The sequence below is a fragment of the Ascaphus truei genome, unplaced genomic scaffold, assembly GCF_040206685.1.
Source record: "Ascaphus truei isolate aAscTru1 unplaced genomic scaffold, aAscTru1.hap1 HAP1_SCAFFOLD_1507, whole genome shotgun sequence".
Taxonomy (NCBI): Eukaryota; Metazoa; Chordata; class Amphibia; order Anura; family Ascaphidae; genus Ascaphus; species Ascaphus truei.
In genome coordinates this window covers 21,081-37,674 of record NW_027454394.1, presented here as the reverse complement: position 1 = coordinate 37,674, position 16,594 = coordinate 21,081, and the positions used below count along the sequence as shown (strand labels likewise).

Genomic DNA, 16,594 nt, shown 5'->3' with positions numbered 1-16,594 from the left:
GAGGACAGGTTCTCTCTCTCCCTGTATTAGAGGACAGGCTCTCTCTCTCCCTGTATTAGAGGACAGGGTCTCTCTCCCTGTATTAGAGGACAGGCTCTCTCTCTCTCTCTCCCTGTATTAGAGGACAGGCTCTCTCTCTCCCTGTATTAGAGGACAGGGTCTCTCTCCCTGTATTAGAGGACAGGCTCTCTCTCTCTCTCTCTCTCTCTCTCCCTGTATTAGAGGACAGGCTCTCTCTCTCTCTCCCTGTATTAGAGGACAGGCTCTCTCTCTCCCTGTATTAGAGGACAGGCTCTCTCTCTCTCTCCCTGTATTAGAGGACAGGCTCTCTCTCTCCCTGTATTAGAGGACAGGCTCTCTCTCTCTCTCCCTGTATTAGAGGACAGGCTCTCTCTCTCCCTGTATTAGAGGACAGGCTCTCTCTCTCTCTCCCTGTATTAGAGGACAGGGTCTCCCTGTATAACACCGTTCTCACTTCTTGTCCTTGTTGTTGATATCAGCGTCAGCCAAATTGTCCACAGCGATCGCCAAGAAAACGTTGAGTAAAATATCTGCCGGGGCAGGTGAGGGAAATACCCCGCGACCGAGCGCAGTAACCCCCCCGCTGCCCCCGGCACAGGCATCACAGTGCTGCACGGGACCAGGCAGTTACACTGGGGCGGGTTATACTGGGGCTGGGGCAGGTTATACTGGGACTGAGGCAGGTTATACTGGGATTGGGGCAGGTTATACTGGGACTGGGGCGGGTTATACTGGGGCTGGGGCAGGTTATACTGGGATTGGGGCAGGTTATACTGGGACTGGTGCAGGTTATACTGGGCCGGAGGCAGGTTATATTGGGATTGGGGCAGGTTATACTGGGACTGAGGCAGGTTATACTGGGATTGGGGCAGGTTATACTGGGACTGGGGCAGGTTATACTGGGACTGAGGCAGGTTATACTGGGATTGGGGCAGGTTATACTGGGACTGAGGCAGGTTATACTGGGATTGGGGCAGGTTATACTGGGACTGGGGCAGATTATGTTGAGGATTTGAATGTGAGATACAGGTTGGTTATGGAAACATACTGACTCTTGCAGTGAGTAACTTCCCTTATTCTTTTTTCAACCCTTTGATTTTATCCATTTATGTATGTATGTACAGGTATGTACAGGTATGTATGTATGTACATGTATGTACAGGTATGTATGTACAGGTATGTACAGGTATGTATGTATGTATGTACAGGTATGTATGTATGTATGTACAGGAATGTATGTATGTACAGGTATGTATGTATGTACAGGTATGTATGTATGTACAGGTATGTACATGTATGTATGTACAGGTATATATGTACAGGTATGTATGTACAGGTATGTATGTATGTACAGGTATGTATGTATGTACAGGTATGTATGTATATATGTACAGGATGTATGTTTGTATGTACGTACAGGTATGTATGTCTTTATTTCTATAACGCCATTAATGTACATAGCGCTTCACAGTAGATATATATGTGACATAATAATATAAATAGCAAATAATACAAATAACAGATCATGGGAATAAGCGCTTCAGACATACAGTCAGACATACAGTCAGACATACAGTCAGACATGAATTTATATTTCAAAGTTGCCCTTTTTCTAATGTGCGGTGTGCGATAACTATGGGTGGTCGGGTTCCCAGGAGAAGTGACACCTCTTTGTGATTGACACAAAGTATCCTTCGGTAGGACCCCCGGGTATCCCCCCGGGTATCCCCCCGGGTATCCCCTCGGGTATACCCGTACAGCTGCCCGCGGGGCTGCAAGGATACAGTTCCCGCAGATGAAGAGGATGATAAAATACACACAGACCAGCATGCCAGGAAAAAAGGGTCCTCCATACGCCATGATCCCGTCATACATCACCGCGTTCCAGTCTTCCCCCGTCAGAATCTGAGGGAGGCCCCACAGAGGGATAGGGGAGAGAGAGGGGAGAGAGAGAGGTGGGGGGGGGGGGGGGGTAGAGGTAGGGGAGGGGAAGAGAGGGAGAGAGAGAGAGAGAACGTGGGAGGTGGGAGAAGGAGAGGTGATGATTGTCACAGTGACCGGCACGTTCTGTTCCTATCACTGGATTTGCTTTTCCAATGTCAGTTTCACCAGCACAGAAACAACCAGGTTATACTGGGACCGGGGCGGGTTATACTGGGACTGGGGCGGGTTATACTGGGACTGGGGCGGGTTATACTGGGACTGGGGCGGGTTATACTGGGACTGGGGCGGGTTATACTGGGACTGGGGCGGGTTATACTGGGACTGGGGCGGGTTATACTGGGACTGGGGCGGGTTATACTGGGACTGGGGCGGGTTATACTGGGACTGGGGTGGGTTATACTGGGACCGGGGTGGGTTATACTGGGACCGGGGCGGGTTACACTGGGACCGGGGCGGGTTATGCTGGGACTGGGGTGGGTTATACTGGGACTGGGGCGGGTTATACTGGGACTGGGGCGGGTTATACTGGGACTGGGGCGGGTTATACTGGGACTGGGGTGGGTTATACTGGGACCGGGGTGGGTTATACTGGGACCGGGGCGGGTTATACTGGGACTAAGGCAGGTTATACTGGGACCGGGGCGGGTTATACTGGGACCGGGGCGGGTTATACTGGGACCGGGGCGGGTTACACTGGGACCGGGGCGGGTTATACTGGGACTGGGGCGGATTATACTAGGATTGGGGTGGGTTATACTGGAACTGAGGCAGGTTCTACTGGGGCAGGTTATACCAGGACTGAGGCAGGTTCTACTGGGACTGGGGCGGGTTATACTGGGGCAGGTTATACCAGGACTGAGGCAGGTTCTACTGGGACTGGGGCGGGTTATACTGGGACTGGGGCGGGTTATACTGGGGCAGGTTACACTGGGGCGGGTTATACGGGACTGGGGCAGGTTATACTGGGACTGGGGCGGGTTATACTGGGACTGGGGCTGGTTATACTGGGACTGGGGCAGGTTATACTGGGGCAGGTTATACCAGGACTGAGGCAGGTTCTACTGGGACTGAGGCGGGTTATACTGGGACTGGGGCGGGTTATACTGTCACTGCGGCAGGTTACACTGGGGCGGGTTATACGGGACTGGGGCAGGTTATACTGGGACTGGGGCGGGTTATACTGGGACTGGGGCAGGTTATACTGGGACTGGGGTGGGTTATACTGGGACTGGGGCGGGTTAAACTGGAACTGGGGTGGGTTATACTGGGACTGGGGTGGGTTATACTGGGACCGGGGCGAGTTATACTGGGACCGGGGCGGGTTACACTGGGACCGGGGTGGGTTATACTGGGACCGGGGTGGGTTATACTGGGACTGGGGCGGGTTATACTGGGACTGGGGCAGGTTAGACTGGGGTTGACAATCTGAGCGTGTGTAATCGTGCGCTCTGCGACTGTTTAAGTGAATAATAATATACGTGACTCAATATCTGAAGTGCCAGAGCACACGCTACTAATATAGGGAATCAAATAATAAAAGTGAACAATTAATATAACTGTCATGTGCCCTCATCACATACTTAAGGGCCCATAAGCAAAGCGAGATGGGGACTGTGTGGTTGGGTTATGGGCCCTTAAGTATGTGATGAGGGCACATGACAGTAGGTGGGTGCAGGTTCGGGGGTCGGCACCTGAAAGACAGTGAGCAGAGCCTGGGGGAAGGTATCGAAGGTGCTTCTCTTGGTCTGGGTCTCGTCGAAGTTGAATTTCCCCCCGAAGAGCTGCATCCCGAGCAGCGAGAAGATGATGATGAACAGGAAGAGGAGCAGCAGCAGGGACGCGATGGACTTCATGGAGTTCAGCAAGGAGGCCACCAGGTTACTGAGAGACGCCCAGTGTCTGTGTGCGAGGGGAGAATGGGATACTGACACACACGTGTGCATGTCCCAGGCACAGTAACACACACTGACACACACACGTGTGCGTGTCCCAGGCACAGTAACACACACTGACATACACACACACACACGTGCATGTCTCAGGCACAGTAACACACACTGACACACACACGTGTGCGTGTCCCAGGCACAGTAACACACACTGACACACACACACGTGTGCATGTCCCAGGCACAGTCACACACACACGTGTGCATGTCTCAGGCACAGTAACACACACTGACACACACACGTGTGCGTGTCCAGGCACAGTAACACACACTGACACACACACGTGTGCATGTCCCAGGCACAGTCACACACACACGTGTGCAAGTCCCAGGCACAGTAACACACACTGACACACACACGTGTACATGTCCCAGGCACAGTAACACACACTGACACACACACGTGTGCATGTCCCAGGCACAGTCACAAACACACGTGTGCATGTCTCAGGCACAGTAACACACACTGACACACACACGTGTGCGTGTCCCAGGCACAGTAACACACACTGACACACACACGTGTGCGTGTCCCAGGCACAGTAACACACACTGACACACACACGTGTCCATGTCCCAGGCACAGTAACACACACATGTGTCCATGTCCCAGGCACAATAACACACACTGACACACACACGTGTCCATGTCCCAGTCACAGTAACACACACATGTCCATGTCCCAGGCACAATAACACACAACCTATCACACACACTATCACACTGGCCCAGGCACAGTAACACACACACACTATCACACTCTCAGGCACAGTAATACACACACTATTACACTGTGCCAGGCACAGTAACACACACACTATCACTGTCCCAGGCACAGTAACACACACTGTCACACACTATCACACTGTCCCAGGCACAGTAACACACACTGACACACATGTGTCCATGTCCCAGGCACAGTAACACACACTGACACACACACGTGTCCATGTCCCAGGCACAATAACACACAACCTATCACACACACTATCACACTGGCCCAGGCACAGTAACACACACACTATCACACTCTCAGGCACAGTAACACACACACTATCACACAGTCCCAGGCACAGTAACACCCACTGTCACACACTATCACACTGTCCCAGGCACAGTAACACACACTGACACACATGTGTCCATGTCCCAGGCACAGTAACACACACTGACACACACACGTGTCCATGTCCCAGGCACAATAACACACAACCTATCACACACACTATCACACTGGCCCAGGCACAGTAACACACACACTATCACACTCTCAAGCACAGTAACACACACACTATCACACAGTCCCAGGCACAGTAACACAAACACATTATCACACTCTCAGGCACAGTAACACACTATCACACAGTCCCAGGCACAGTAACACAAACACACTATCACACTCTCAGGCACAGTAACACACACTATCACACTGTCCCAGGCACAGTAACACCCACTGTCACACACTGTCCCAGGCACAGTAACACACTGTCACACTCACTATCACACTGTCCCAGGCACAGTAACACACTGTCACACACACTGTCACACTCACTATCACAATGTCCCAGGCACAGTAACACACTGTCACACTCACTATCACACTGTCCCAGGCACAGTAACACACTGTCACACTCACTATCACACTGTCCCAGGCACAGTAACACACTGTCACACTCACTATCACACTGTCCCAGGCACAGTAACACACACTGTCACACTGTCCCGCTGACCTTGTGACCTTGAAGATCCGCAGCAGGCGCACACAGCGCAGGACAGAGATCCCCAGGGGGGACATGATGTGAAACTCCACGAGGACGGTCTCTAAGATCCCCCCACACACCACGAAGCAGTCAAATCGGTTAAAGAAGGACACGAAGTAGGCTTGGAAACCCAGACTGTACATCTTCAGCAGCATCTCCAGGGTGAACAGCGACAGCAGCACCTTGTTAGCATACCCTGCAGGGGAGCAGAGGGCAACGCCAGCCCCACACACGGGGGGTTACACACGGCTCCCACCCCCAAACCTGGGGCACCTTGTTAGCATACCCTGCAGGGGAGCAGAGGGCAATGCCAGCCCCACACACGGGGGGTTACACACGGCTCGCACCCCCAAACCTGGGCTAGCATGCACCAAGGCGCCGTACAGTCCGGCGATATAAGAACCGTGCCAGAACCCGGACTCTCTTGTATCTAAACTGCTTTAAATAAAGAAAAGTAACACAAAGAGATCAGTGCGTCTCCAGCGTGTAATCCTTCCGGGATCACTACATATGTTTGTATGTCTTTATTTATACATGTAACACGAATACCCCTACCTGCTTATACTCCTCTGCGGGGATTTCTATTACTGGATTTGCTTACTAATGCTGCCCCTATAAATGTAATAACCAGGTATTATTGTGCTATTTAACATTGCTGATCTTTGCGCTCACGGCACTCCCAGGAAAAGTACCTGCGGGGCCATTGCTGCTCGATACTTTCGTTCATTCGCATTGAGTGCAGCGACTGGGGATTCTTTCCATCCTATTTGGATCAACTCCGTATAAACATATTATAATGCTCTGCACGGTATTATATTGCTCTGCAATGCGTTGCAGGCCCCTCTGGCAGTGACGGGGTAAATTAGCTGCCATAGGGGCTGCACCCCATTGGTTGAAGTCGGACGGCCCCCCTTCTCCGCGTGCTCCCCTGCTCACCCTGTATCTGAGTGAGCCACTCCGGCTGTCGGTAATGTTCGGACGCAATGGTCAGGGTGTTCAGGAAAACCAGGATCAGAACCATCCAGTAGAACGTGACGGATTTCACAGCCACGCGGCATTTCCGCCGGAAGGCGCGATTCCACCGTTTCACCCAGCGGCTGCGGGACGAGGACAGCAGGCGTTTAAACCCCCGCGCTAACAAATATGCCTCCCAGTGACACCAACGCACGCAGAATACTCACCAGCACCCGGTCTGGGACAGCTTACTCCTGGGGAGAAAGGAAACCTAATGTCAGAGGGAAAGGAGATTATAACATAGTCTAAATCAGAGGTGCGCAAACTGGGGGGGCGCAAGATTTTCCAGGGGGGAGCGCGGCGGTTGCAGAGGCCCCGCGCTCTTCCCCAAGGCATTTAAATGAAATGCCGGGGGACAGCGTAAGGGCCCTGCAACTTCCCTTACCTTGTCTTCGGTGACGCTGCGACGTGGCGTCAAATAACACCGTGGGGTCACGTGACATCCCGTTGCCATGGCAACGTGACATCACGTGACCCCGCTGCATCATTTGACGTCGGAGATAAGGGGGGGCATGAGCGAGTGCAGACAGGGGTGCGCAACCTTTTCCCCCCGGTCTAGTTTATAATAATTTCACTTTCTCCGAAAACAGTCCCTGCTCACCTCCTCCATAAATCCCTCTCCTGGCTTCCCGTCACCTACAAAGTTCTCCTTACATCCCTCTCCTGGCTTCCCGTCACCTACAAAGTTCTCCTTACATCCCTCTCCTGGCTTCCCGTCACGTACAAAGTTCCCCTCCTTACATCCCTCTCCTGGCTTCCCGTCACGTACAAAGTTCTCCTCCTTACATCCCTCTCCTGGCTTCCCGTCACTTACAAAGTTCTCCTCCTTACATCCCTCTCATGGCTTCCCGTCACCTACAAAGTTCTCCTTACATCCCTCTCCTGGCTTCCCGTCACCTACAAAGTTCTCCTCCGTACATCCCTCTCCTGGCTTCCCGTCACCTACAACGTTCTCCTCCTTACATCCCTCTCCTGGCTTCCCGTCACCTACAAAGTTCTCCTCCTTACCTCCCTCTCATGGCTTCCCGTCACCTACAAAGTTCTCCTCCTTACATCCCTCTCCTGGCTTCCCGTCACCTACAAAGTTCTCCTCCTTACATCCCTCACCTGGCTTCCCGTCACCTACAAAGTTCTCCTCCTTACATCCCTCACCTGGCTTCCCGTCACCTACAAAGTTCTCCTCCTTACATCCCTCTCCTGGCTTCCCGTCACGTACAAAGTTCTCCTCCTTACATCCCTCTCCTGGCTTCCCGTCACCTACAAAGTTGTCCTCCTTACATCCCTCTCCTGGCTTCCCGTCACCTACAAAGTTCTCCTCTTTACATCCCTCTCCTGGCTTCCCATCTCCTACAACGTTCTCCTCCTTACATCCCTCTCCTGGCTTCCCGTCACCTACAAAGTTCTCCTCCTTACATCTCTCACCTGGCTTCCCGTCACCTACAAAGTTCTCCTCCTTACATCCCTCTCCTGGCTTCCCGTCACCTACAACGTTCTCCTCCTTACATCCCTGTCCTGGCTTCCCGTCACCTACAAAGTTCTCCTCCTTACATCCCTCTCCTGGTTCCCGTCACCTACAAAGTTCTCCTCCTTACATCCCTCTCCTGGCTTCCCATCACCTACAAAGTTCTCCTCCTTACATCCCTCTCCTGGCTTCCCGTCACCTACAAGGTTCTCCTCCTTACATCCCTCTCCTGGCTTCCAGTCACCTACAAAGTTCTCCTCCTTACCTTCGAGCAGTTAGTGGGGTATTATAGAGTAACATTACTCACATGCACAGGGAGCAGCAGTTAGTGGGGTATTATAGAGTAACATTACTCACATGCACAGGGAGCAGCAGTTAGTATGCTCCTCGTCTATATTCTCCGTGTTTACTGAGGTGGTCTCACTTGCAGGGAGGCTGGCTGAAAGTGAGGGGGATACACAGCAGTAACAGACAGTTACTCACATACACGATGAAGGTCACTGTGCCGCTGAAGCTGTCCTCAGCTGAGCTCCTTAGATGCTCTCAGAATTTAGGGCCAGTCTTTATTTTCAATCCTCTTTCCTCAAAAGGATAAAAAAAAGGTCTAAAAATCTAAAGCCTAAAAAGAGCTATCTCTCCGGTGCCCGGTTCCCCAAGCTCAGTCCTCAAGAGTAACCAACAAGGCAGGTTTTGGGGAAAGACAAACAAGTTGCTCTAGTAATAATAGGTGCTGGGTAAATGAATGAATTCAGTGCTTATCAGAGAAACCTTGGAAACCTCGGGTGTTGGCTGCTTTCGAAGGTTGACCTTGGGCGCCCTTGCTCTACTGGTTGTTCTTGTAGAAGATCCATCAGACACATGGAGTGCTAGAAAGGACCCGTTATAACACATCGTAGGTTGGGTAACTGGAAATGCAAGGGCTTGGAGGTGGAAGGGGTTTCTCACAAACCCCAATCTGTTCTAGTGAGTATTATAAGGAGCTGAACTCCGTCCCTCTTTAGAAATTCCCCCACACCTATATCTATGACTAAATCTAGTCACCAGCACTGTTACACCACGGCACAAGTTACTACAAGTGAAGGTTCACAAGTCACGGGGGGAGGAAGGTGATAAGTGACTGTGGAATCAGGCCATGAGCCACTAGAGGCCACAGTCCACTGGAAGGGGCTAGCCACTAGTCACAATGGGGCAAGGCCACAAATCACTGAGCAAACAAGACCAAGAGTTACTGTGGGTCTCTGTGGAATGGTTTGGATGCATAAACCACTGGAGGGCCCCCTTCCTCCTGCCAGTCAAATCAGCCAGAGTGATGCCTGCATGTGAGAGACAGACGGACACTGCGCGTAAGAGACGGACAGACACTGCACTCGAGAGGCAGGCGGACACTGCACTCGAGAGGCAGGCGGACACTGCATGTGAGAGATACAGAGTGATGCTGCGCATGAGGGGGTTTTGTGAGTGAGGGCACAGAATGTACGAGAGGCAGAGGGGTATAAGGAGAGACAAACATGCAGAGACTCGAAAATGAGAGACACCATGCAGGGCTTATCTGGCCTCACATCACAGATCCCTGGAGAATAGTCACAAAACCAGGGGAGGACCAGAGAAATGTGTGTCTCCATCTGCAGAACTGGTGGTGATATAGGCCCTCAGGGTATCACTGCAGAAGAGGGGGTGACAGAAGGCTTCCTATGGGATAACAGCAGAAGTGTCGCCAGAAACATCAGCTGAGGACCTGGGACACACATGTGCGGGCAGCTTGGTGGAGGTGGCATGGAAACCGCTTGTATTGGTTCTGAACTCAGGGCTGGAAGCTGTTTTTAGCTGTTCTCGCATTCCATGAAAGTGGAAATAATTAGACGGGATCCTGGAGTTTGAGGCCATGCGGAATCCCAAAGTGATGAGCACATTAGGAATGTGTGTACCCGAAGATGTAGGGTTTGATCAGCTATAAAAGGGTTGGGCTCCGGTGAAATTATTTGAACTGTAAAAATACATGCGAGCTAACGGCAAATCCCATTTTTCAAGGTATCCAAGCCAAAAGAAAACATTTCCCCCACTCATTTTGGGCTGTACCGACTAATGGGGGCTCGTAAAAAGTGTAATAGAAGAAAAAGAACCCCAGTATAACATTATACAAACATCATTATGGTACATGGGGTAAAGCAGTAATACCTTTCCATATAAAGAGAGAAGACCCGTGTAACCGTCATTGCGGCACAGGTACCAGTCTAGGATCCAGAGTAGCCACTTGTGGGGGGGGGGGGGGCACAACCTTACATCAAGGAACCGCATCTAACATGCTTCCCCTACACAGACTCTCATTCCTATTTTACACCCCCTCCCTTCTTGTGGTTATTTTTAGGATGAGGTGACTGGGCTCCTGGGAGATCGGTCAGCTGTGGATGGGATGCTTAAATATTGTGAACATATCAATAAGACGGTGCCTCTACCCGTCTTCTAAGGTAGGGGCGCTCAACTCCAGTCCTCAAGCCCCCCCTCTACAGGTCAAGTTTTCAGGATATCCCAGCTTCGGCATCGGTGGCTCGATCAGAGGCTCAGTCTTCGACTAAGCTACCTGTGCTGAAGCAGGGCCTGATTGAGTCACCTGTGCTGCAGCTGGGATAATCCTGAAATCCTGACTTGTTGGGTGGGGGGGGGGGCTTGAGTTGAGCACCTCTTCTCCCGTGGTCCTGAACTTCAGTCCTCAAGACCCATTCAAGTCATTTTGAGCCTGTCGGTGGGACTTGAGGACTGGAGTTGGGAACCATCAACCCATCCCTCTCATCTGGCACTCACGGTTGAGCCTCTCGTCTCTGTCCTCGCTATCTGGCTCGATGTCCTCTGCTTGTGTGATCCAGTCCAAATATCCCTTCAGATCCTCCTCCATCTGCTGCTTTTCCCTCAGCTTCTGGAAGTCCCCACGGGCTTTGGCTTTCTCTCTTTCCTTTGAGAACTCACTGCGAGTTAGAGAGAAGTTTAGGAAGGGGGTTACCATTATGATACAGACATACGTAGGTCTGTGTCTCCCACCCCAGGCCAACATAGATACAAAAGTGACCAACGGGACTGTTGAGTTTGTCCTTCCATCGGAGTGACATCGCCACCTATGACCAACCGAGTGTGTCCTTCCATTAAAAAGGTTATAACACAAAATGAGTGATCTGTCCTTCCCAACTTGGGTGATATAGTGAGACAGGAGGGTCCACAATCTGGCCTGTCCTAGACTAATTTCTCAACTGTTAATGATGTTGACTAATGATTTTCAGATTGATCCCCAGTCCCACAATAAAATGTACCCCCCAAGATTACAATCACATGAGACATGACTGTTTTCATGTCATTATATCAAGTTTGTTTTTTTTACAAATACCCCACTGGGGTTGTGGAATGTGTAAACTCACCCACTCAACACGCCCAACACCAGGTTAACGACAAAGAAAGACCCAAAGATAACGAGGCTGACGAAATATACCCAGGGCAGCTCATGGCCCATCGCGTCCTGCATCTGCGGGCATGAAATATTACAATGGTAAGGAGGGCAATTATTTATAGGCAAAATTATCATGCCACCGATAGAAAGTTAGAAGTGTAATAGCACATCGTGGGGTAGGAAGCTTCCTTCTTTCATTTAATTGCAATGGGATTCGTTTGATTATTTCGAACAGTGTTGTCCGTTTTCAAAGATCTGAATGATGTCAAGAACTGTGTTTCTTGAAGATGCTAGCATCATTTTCCCACCCTGAGATGGGGTACCCATGGGCCCTCGTGTCTGTCTCTCGAATCACAGAGAATGGGATGATCAACGCCAGTCCTCAAGCAGCCAAGCTCCCAGGTCAGGTTTTAAGGATATCCCTGCTTCAGCATAGGTGGCTCAATCAGTCACTGCTTCAGCACAGGTGGCTCAATCAGAGGCTCAGTCGAAGACTGTGCTGGAGCTGGGATATCCTTAAAACCTGATCTGTTGGGGTTTGGGGGGGGGGGGGAGGTGCATGAGGACTGGAGTTGAGCGCCCCCTGCTGTATACAGTTTACATGTTCACGTGGTCGTCGCTATCCCTCGGCCCGTTATCCGCCGAACGGATTATCCGACACTAGATATCGCATTCTGCTGAACGGATTACCCGCCGCGGATTAACATTGGAACCGCGTTCCGACGGCGGTTTGCGGGACGGATTCCAGCGGATAACCGAGGACCGTTCTGTATGTAGAAATAGCTCAAACTTTTATTGCCTACACCAAACATGTTCCTCCTTTGGCGTGTCTGGAAATGAGGTTCCGTCTGAGATGATACTAAGGGACATACTTACTAAGGGATGTTTTGCCTGAGTGCATCTTGCAGCGTATTGAAGTAAAAGAGCCTCAAGACATGCTACAGATTAGAACCGTTTTTTTGGAATCTGGGCCTATCATAAAATTAACAAAGATGCATATTTTGATAGCACCGCATGTCACCTACCCAGTACAGGACATCTGTCCAACCCTCCATGGTGATACACTGGAAGACGGTCAGCATGGCGAAGAAGAAGTTGTCGAAGTTTGTGATCCCCCCATTGGGTCCTTCCCACTTCCCTCTGCACTCTGTGTTGTTGAGGTGACACTGCCTTCCATGTCCGGAGAATGCACAGGGGGCAGGCTCCTCCTCAGACACTAGATCTGACAGACAGGGAAGAGGAGGTAGCAGGCGGAAGAGATAGCAAGGCAAAAATGGGGCAGGAAGAGAGGGATGGTTTGTGTAATCAGAAGAGGTGAGGCTAGGGCATAAGCAAACTGGGCAATCGCTGAGGGCTCCATAATCCTCATTTATTCCAGTGGCACTGAACTGATGTTTAACCCATAAGTGTAAAATCTCATGGATATGGGTCCTTGGATCTTTGCAACTACAGGTAAAGAATACGTGCATGGAGGTGGGAGTAAGAGAAGGTCTTACCAGCTTCCAAAAGACAAGATGTTGCAAACACTAGTTATTTAAGCCTCCAGCAGGCATGTATAAAATTACTTTGATGGGTGAAGTGAAGCGTGCTTAATATTCCTGCTCGAGTTCATACAGAAGCTAAACCCCCCCACTGTTTGCAAGAAAGGAGCATACTGGTTAGGCGCCTGTGACAGGGTAGCATCCGTACATCATTTGTCGCACCTTAGCTCCCATGTCTCGATCTTCATTGGATGTAGGAATTCTCTTTATTTCCAGCCCGGCCTACGACTCTCTGATGGTGAAACATACCTGAGCCTATGTAGAAGCAGGTCTTGTGCATGCGTCCGATAAACAGCTCCAGCCCAATAATGGCGTATATGATGATGATGAACAGGACAAGCAGAGCAATGTGAAGCAGGGGGACCATGGCTTTCATTATAGAATTTAATACAATATGTAGACCTGCAAGGCAGAGAGACAGCACCTTCTAACCCAACCGAGATAAACATGTTCAAACTCAGCCAAACGCATTCCAACTCAGTGAAACACGTTCCAACCCAGTGAAACGCGTTCCAACTCAGTGAAACGCGTTCCAACCCAACCAAACGCGTTCCAACCCAACCAAACGCGTTCCAACCCAGTGAAACACGTTCCAACCCAGCCAAACGCGTTCCAAACCAGCCAAACGTGTTCCAACCCAGCCAAACGCGTTCCAACCCAGCCCAGTTACACAATCCAATGCAACTCAACTGAATGCAACACACCACCACTTTCAATGAAACCCAAGTTAGGTCAACCAAACACACATCAACAGAATGAAACTAAACCTACACCTAGACATCTATCACAACAAAACTTCATCTCAACACAACTCCCACTAACTAAATAATCCAATTGATATAATTTACAGTCACTTTATAAGAACAGAAAGTACAAAGTAAGGGGAAGCTCAAGCAAACTCAACCCTACCCAGCTCAAACCATCCCAGCTCTAGTCAATTAACTAACTCTATTAAAACTCAATACGTTATATCTCAAGCCAGAACGCAAAATAGTAGCTAACATAATCAACTCAATCCCATGAACTCCCCCCCATTCCAACTCAACCCAAACCAACTCAACCCAACCCAATCCAACTCAACCCAACCCAACTCAACCAAACCCAACTCAACCCAACCCATTCCAACTCAACCCAAACCAACTCAACCCAACTCAACCCAATCCAACTCAACCCAACTCAACCCAACCCAACTCAATCCAACTCAACCCAACCCAACCCGGCAGATCAAAGCAAGATAACTCAACTCAGTGAGGCTCATCCAGGCTTAAATGTTCATGGTCAAACCGTGATTCGGGCGTGATCAGCTCATAGTATATTATGGTTTCACAATGAACTTTGAAGCCCCTGCAGTTAAACTCGGCTTCACCAGTTGGTTAAAGCTCTTACTTGGGACTCCCGATACAAGTCTTAGAGGTCTCAGAACACGGAATGCGCGCAGAGCTTTCACATCGAACCCGCCAGGCTTCCCGCTCATGTGGTGCGCGTCTCCTTGCTTGTGAGAGAACTGCTCCAAAATCACACTGAACAACCTGCAAAATAGTTCCCCGAGCCGATCACACAACGCACGCAATGAAAGAACAACATGTAAGCACAGCTTATCCAATCATACAAACGGGCTCAATGACACACATGTAACCACATGTAAGCTGATCACGCAACACACTCATTGACACTAACATGTAATCTGATCACGCAACACAATCATTGACATAACAACATCTAGCCACATTGTATCCGATGACACAACAAGCTCAATGATAACATGTATGTAACCTGATCACGCAACACACTCAATGACATAAGAAAATGTAACCACATGTAATCCCATAACACGGCATACTCAATTACATAACATGTAACCCACATTTAATCCGATAACACAATGCACTGAATAACATGACATAACAACGTATAAACACACAGCCGTTAATATACATCTGATAAGTCACAATAAGGTAAACATAGCACACAGACACAAACAATACACCACACATCAAGATGCCCAGTACACAAAGTAACACACTCAAGAAGGTAAAAACAGAGGAGGAAGATTGGGGGGACCACTTAGAACCGAGAGGTTGAGTAGATCCCAGCTTCCGCTCTCACCCAATAACAACAATGACAAAGTCAAGTAAGTTCCACCCGTTCCTGATGTAGGCGCTGGGGTGCATGACCAGTCCATAGGCGATTATCTTCAGGAAACTTTCCACCGTAAAGATGATCAGGAAGATGTATTCCACTTGTTCCTGTGAAACATCACTGTTACTTTGTGCACATTATTGTATGGCAGGCTATATACTTCAGAACATCTACTATGTCAGGGGCTGCGTACCCCTAAAAAATACCTATTACCTAACCCCACACCACTTCATGGAACAAAGGTTTTATTGCCAGCTGTGTGCCCCTCACACCACTATATTTGAAGCTGTGGAAATCCCATCTCATATAGTGTGTATATGGGCAGCTCTCATACAGCTGGCAGATCTTATACAAGTCACTATTCAACATGCTATGGGGCTGGTAGGGCAGATGTAGGCCCTTTCCAAATAAAAGGAGCTTCAATCTTCCCCAGTAATGAGAGGATGGTATATAGAGGCCAGAATGTTCTTAATTCCATCAGGCACACAGTACATTTCTACTTTAGGATGTGTACTCCCAAGAACATGTCTAATACACGAGATGGTAACCTCCAAGGATCGAAGCCGGTGAGATTTGGGGATTATTCCAAAATCTGGCTTTTTAATGATAGAAGTCAGCGAGGCTCACGGTAAATCCACGAGAGTTATATATGCATATATTGTAGGTAGGCACCCACAAAGCTATCTCAACACATGCGGGGCGCCCTAAAACACATGGATTAGATCATTGTCCAAGTTACCTCTGACCCCTTAATACTAAAGACTGGGCACCTGAATCTCACACTCTGTGACCCAAAAAGAACCCAGCTCACCCAGAACTTTCTCCTCCACCTCCTTCAGAGAGGCGATTCCCTCCCCCAGGGAAAAGCCCCAGAGAGCTGGAATTAAACTCATTACTGGATATACAGTCTAAAATTAGCCATAACCACTGAGAGCTTAGGATGTAAATCAGGCCGAAGGGGAGAGGCCCTGTCCGCTGTTTACCCTCGCCCAGGTCCCGTGTGCCATGGAGTCGCTTCTCCATGCTAAGGAAGCCTCTGGGCCCCATTTATGTGAAGAAAGCAGAGCGCTTCCCTGACACAGAGTATCAGTTTCACAGTATACTGGGCAGGGTCTCTGGCTACTTGTTCTCCCTCTGGGGGGGGCAGTTCTCCTTACCAGGTCGTGGTTGGAATTGTTGGAGTCGTCCTCGGGGAAGGGGATGTAGACACCTAACGCTACGCAGTTTGCAAAAATAGTCATCAGAATGAGGATATCGAACGGTCTGAGAAGGTTTAAGGAAGAGGACAGGGTCGGCGACACAAAAATTCTACATCAGAGTATATGTGCAG

The 16,594-nt window shown here is 49.8% G+C and overlaps 1 protein-coding gene across 2 annotated transcripts in view; it reads right to left on the bottom strand.

The window, feature by feature from the left end:
- LOC142476220 (voltage-dependent L-type calcium channel subunit alpha-1F-like) overlaps positions 1 to 16,594 on the bottom strand; it is a 61,614-nt gene that overhangs the window by 41,203 nt on the left and 3,817 nt on the right. For both annotated transcript variants that reach the window (XR_012791444.1, XM_075581712.1), the window contains exons 3-17: positions 16,422 to 16,527; positions 15,232 to 15,371; positions 14,512 to 14,654; positions 13,375 to 13,527; positions 12,610 to 12,806; positions 11,556 to 11,659; positions 10,951 to 11,111; positions 9,381 to 9,464; positions 8,509 to 8,590; positions 6,857 to 6,883; positions 6,612 to 6,772; positions 5,646 to 5,871; positions 3,657 to 3,864; positions 1,806 to 1,926; positions 476 to 551 (exon numbers count right to left, since the gene is read on the bottom strand). Coding sequence is in view for 1 of the 2 variants with exons in the window: in XM_075581712.1 (XP_075437827.1) it covers positions 476 to 551; positions 1,806 to 1,926; positions 3,657 to 3,864; positions 5,646 to 5,871; positions 6,612 to 6,772; positions 6,857 to 6,883; positions 8,509 to 8,590; positions 9,381 to 9,464; positions 10,951 to 11,111; positions 11,556 to 11,659; positions 12,610 to 12,806; positions 13,375 to 13,527; positions 14,512 to 14,654; positions 15,232 to 15,371; positions 16,422 to 16,527 (1,989 nt within the window). In the remaining variant the exon portion in view is untranslated. The remainder of the gene's footprint in view (positions 1 to 475; positions 552 to 1,805; positions 1,927 to 3,656; positions 3,865 to 5,645; positions 5,872 to 6,611; positions 6,773 to 6,856; positions 6,884 to 8,508; positions 8,591 to 9,380; positions 9,465 to 10,950; positions 11,112 to 11,555; positions 11,660 to 12,609; positions 12,807 to 13,374; positions 13,528 to 14,511; positions 14,655 to 15,231; positions 15,372 to 16,421; positions 16,528 to 16,594) is intronic.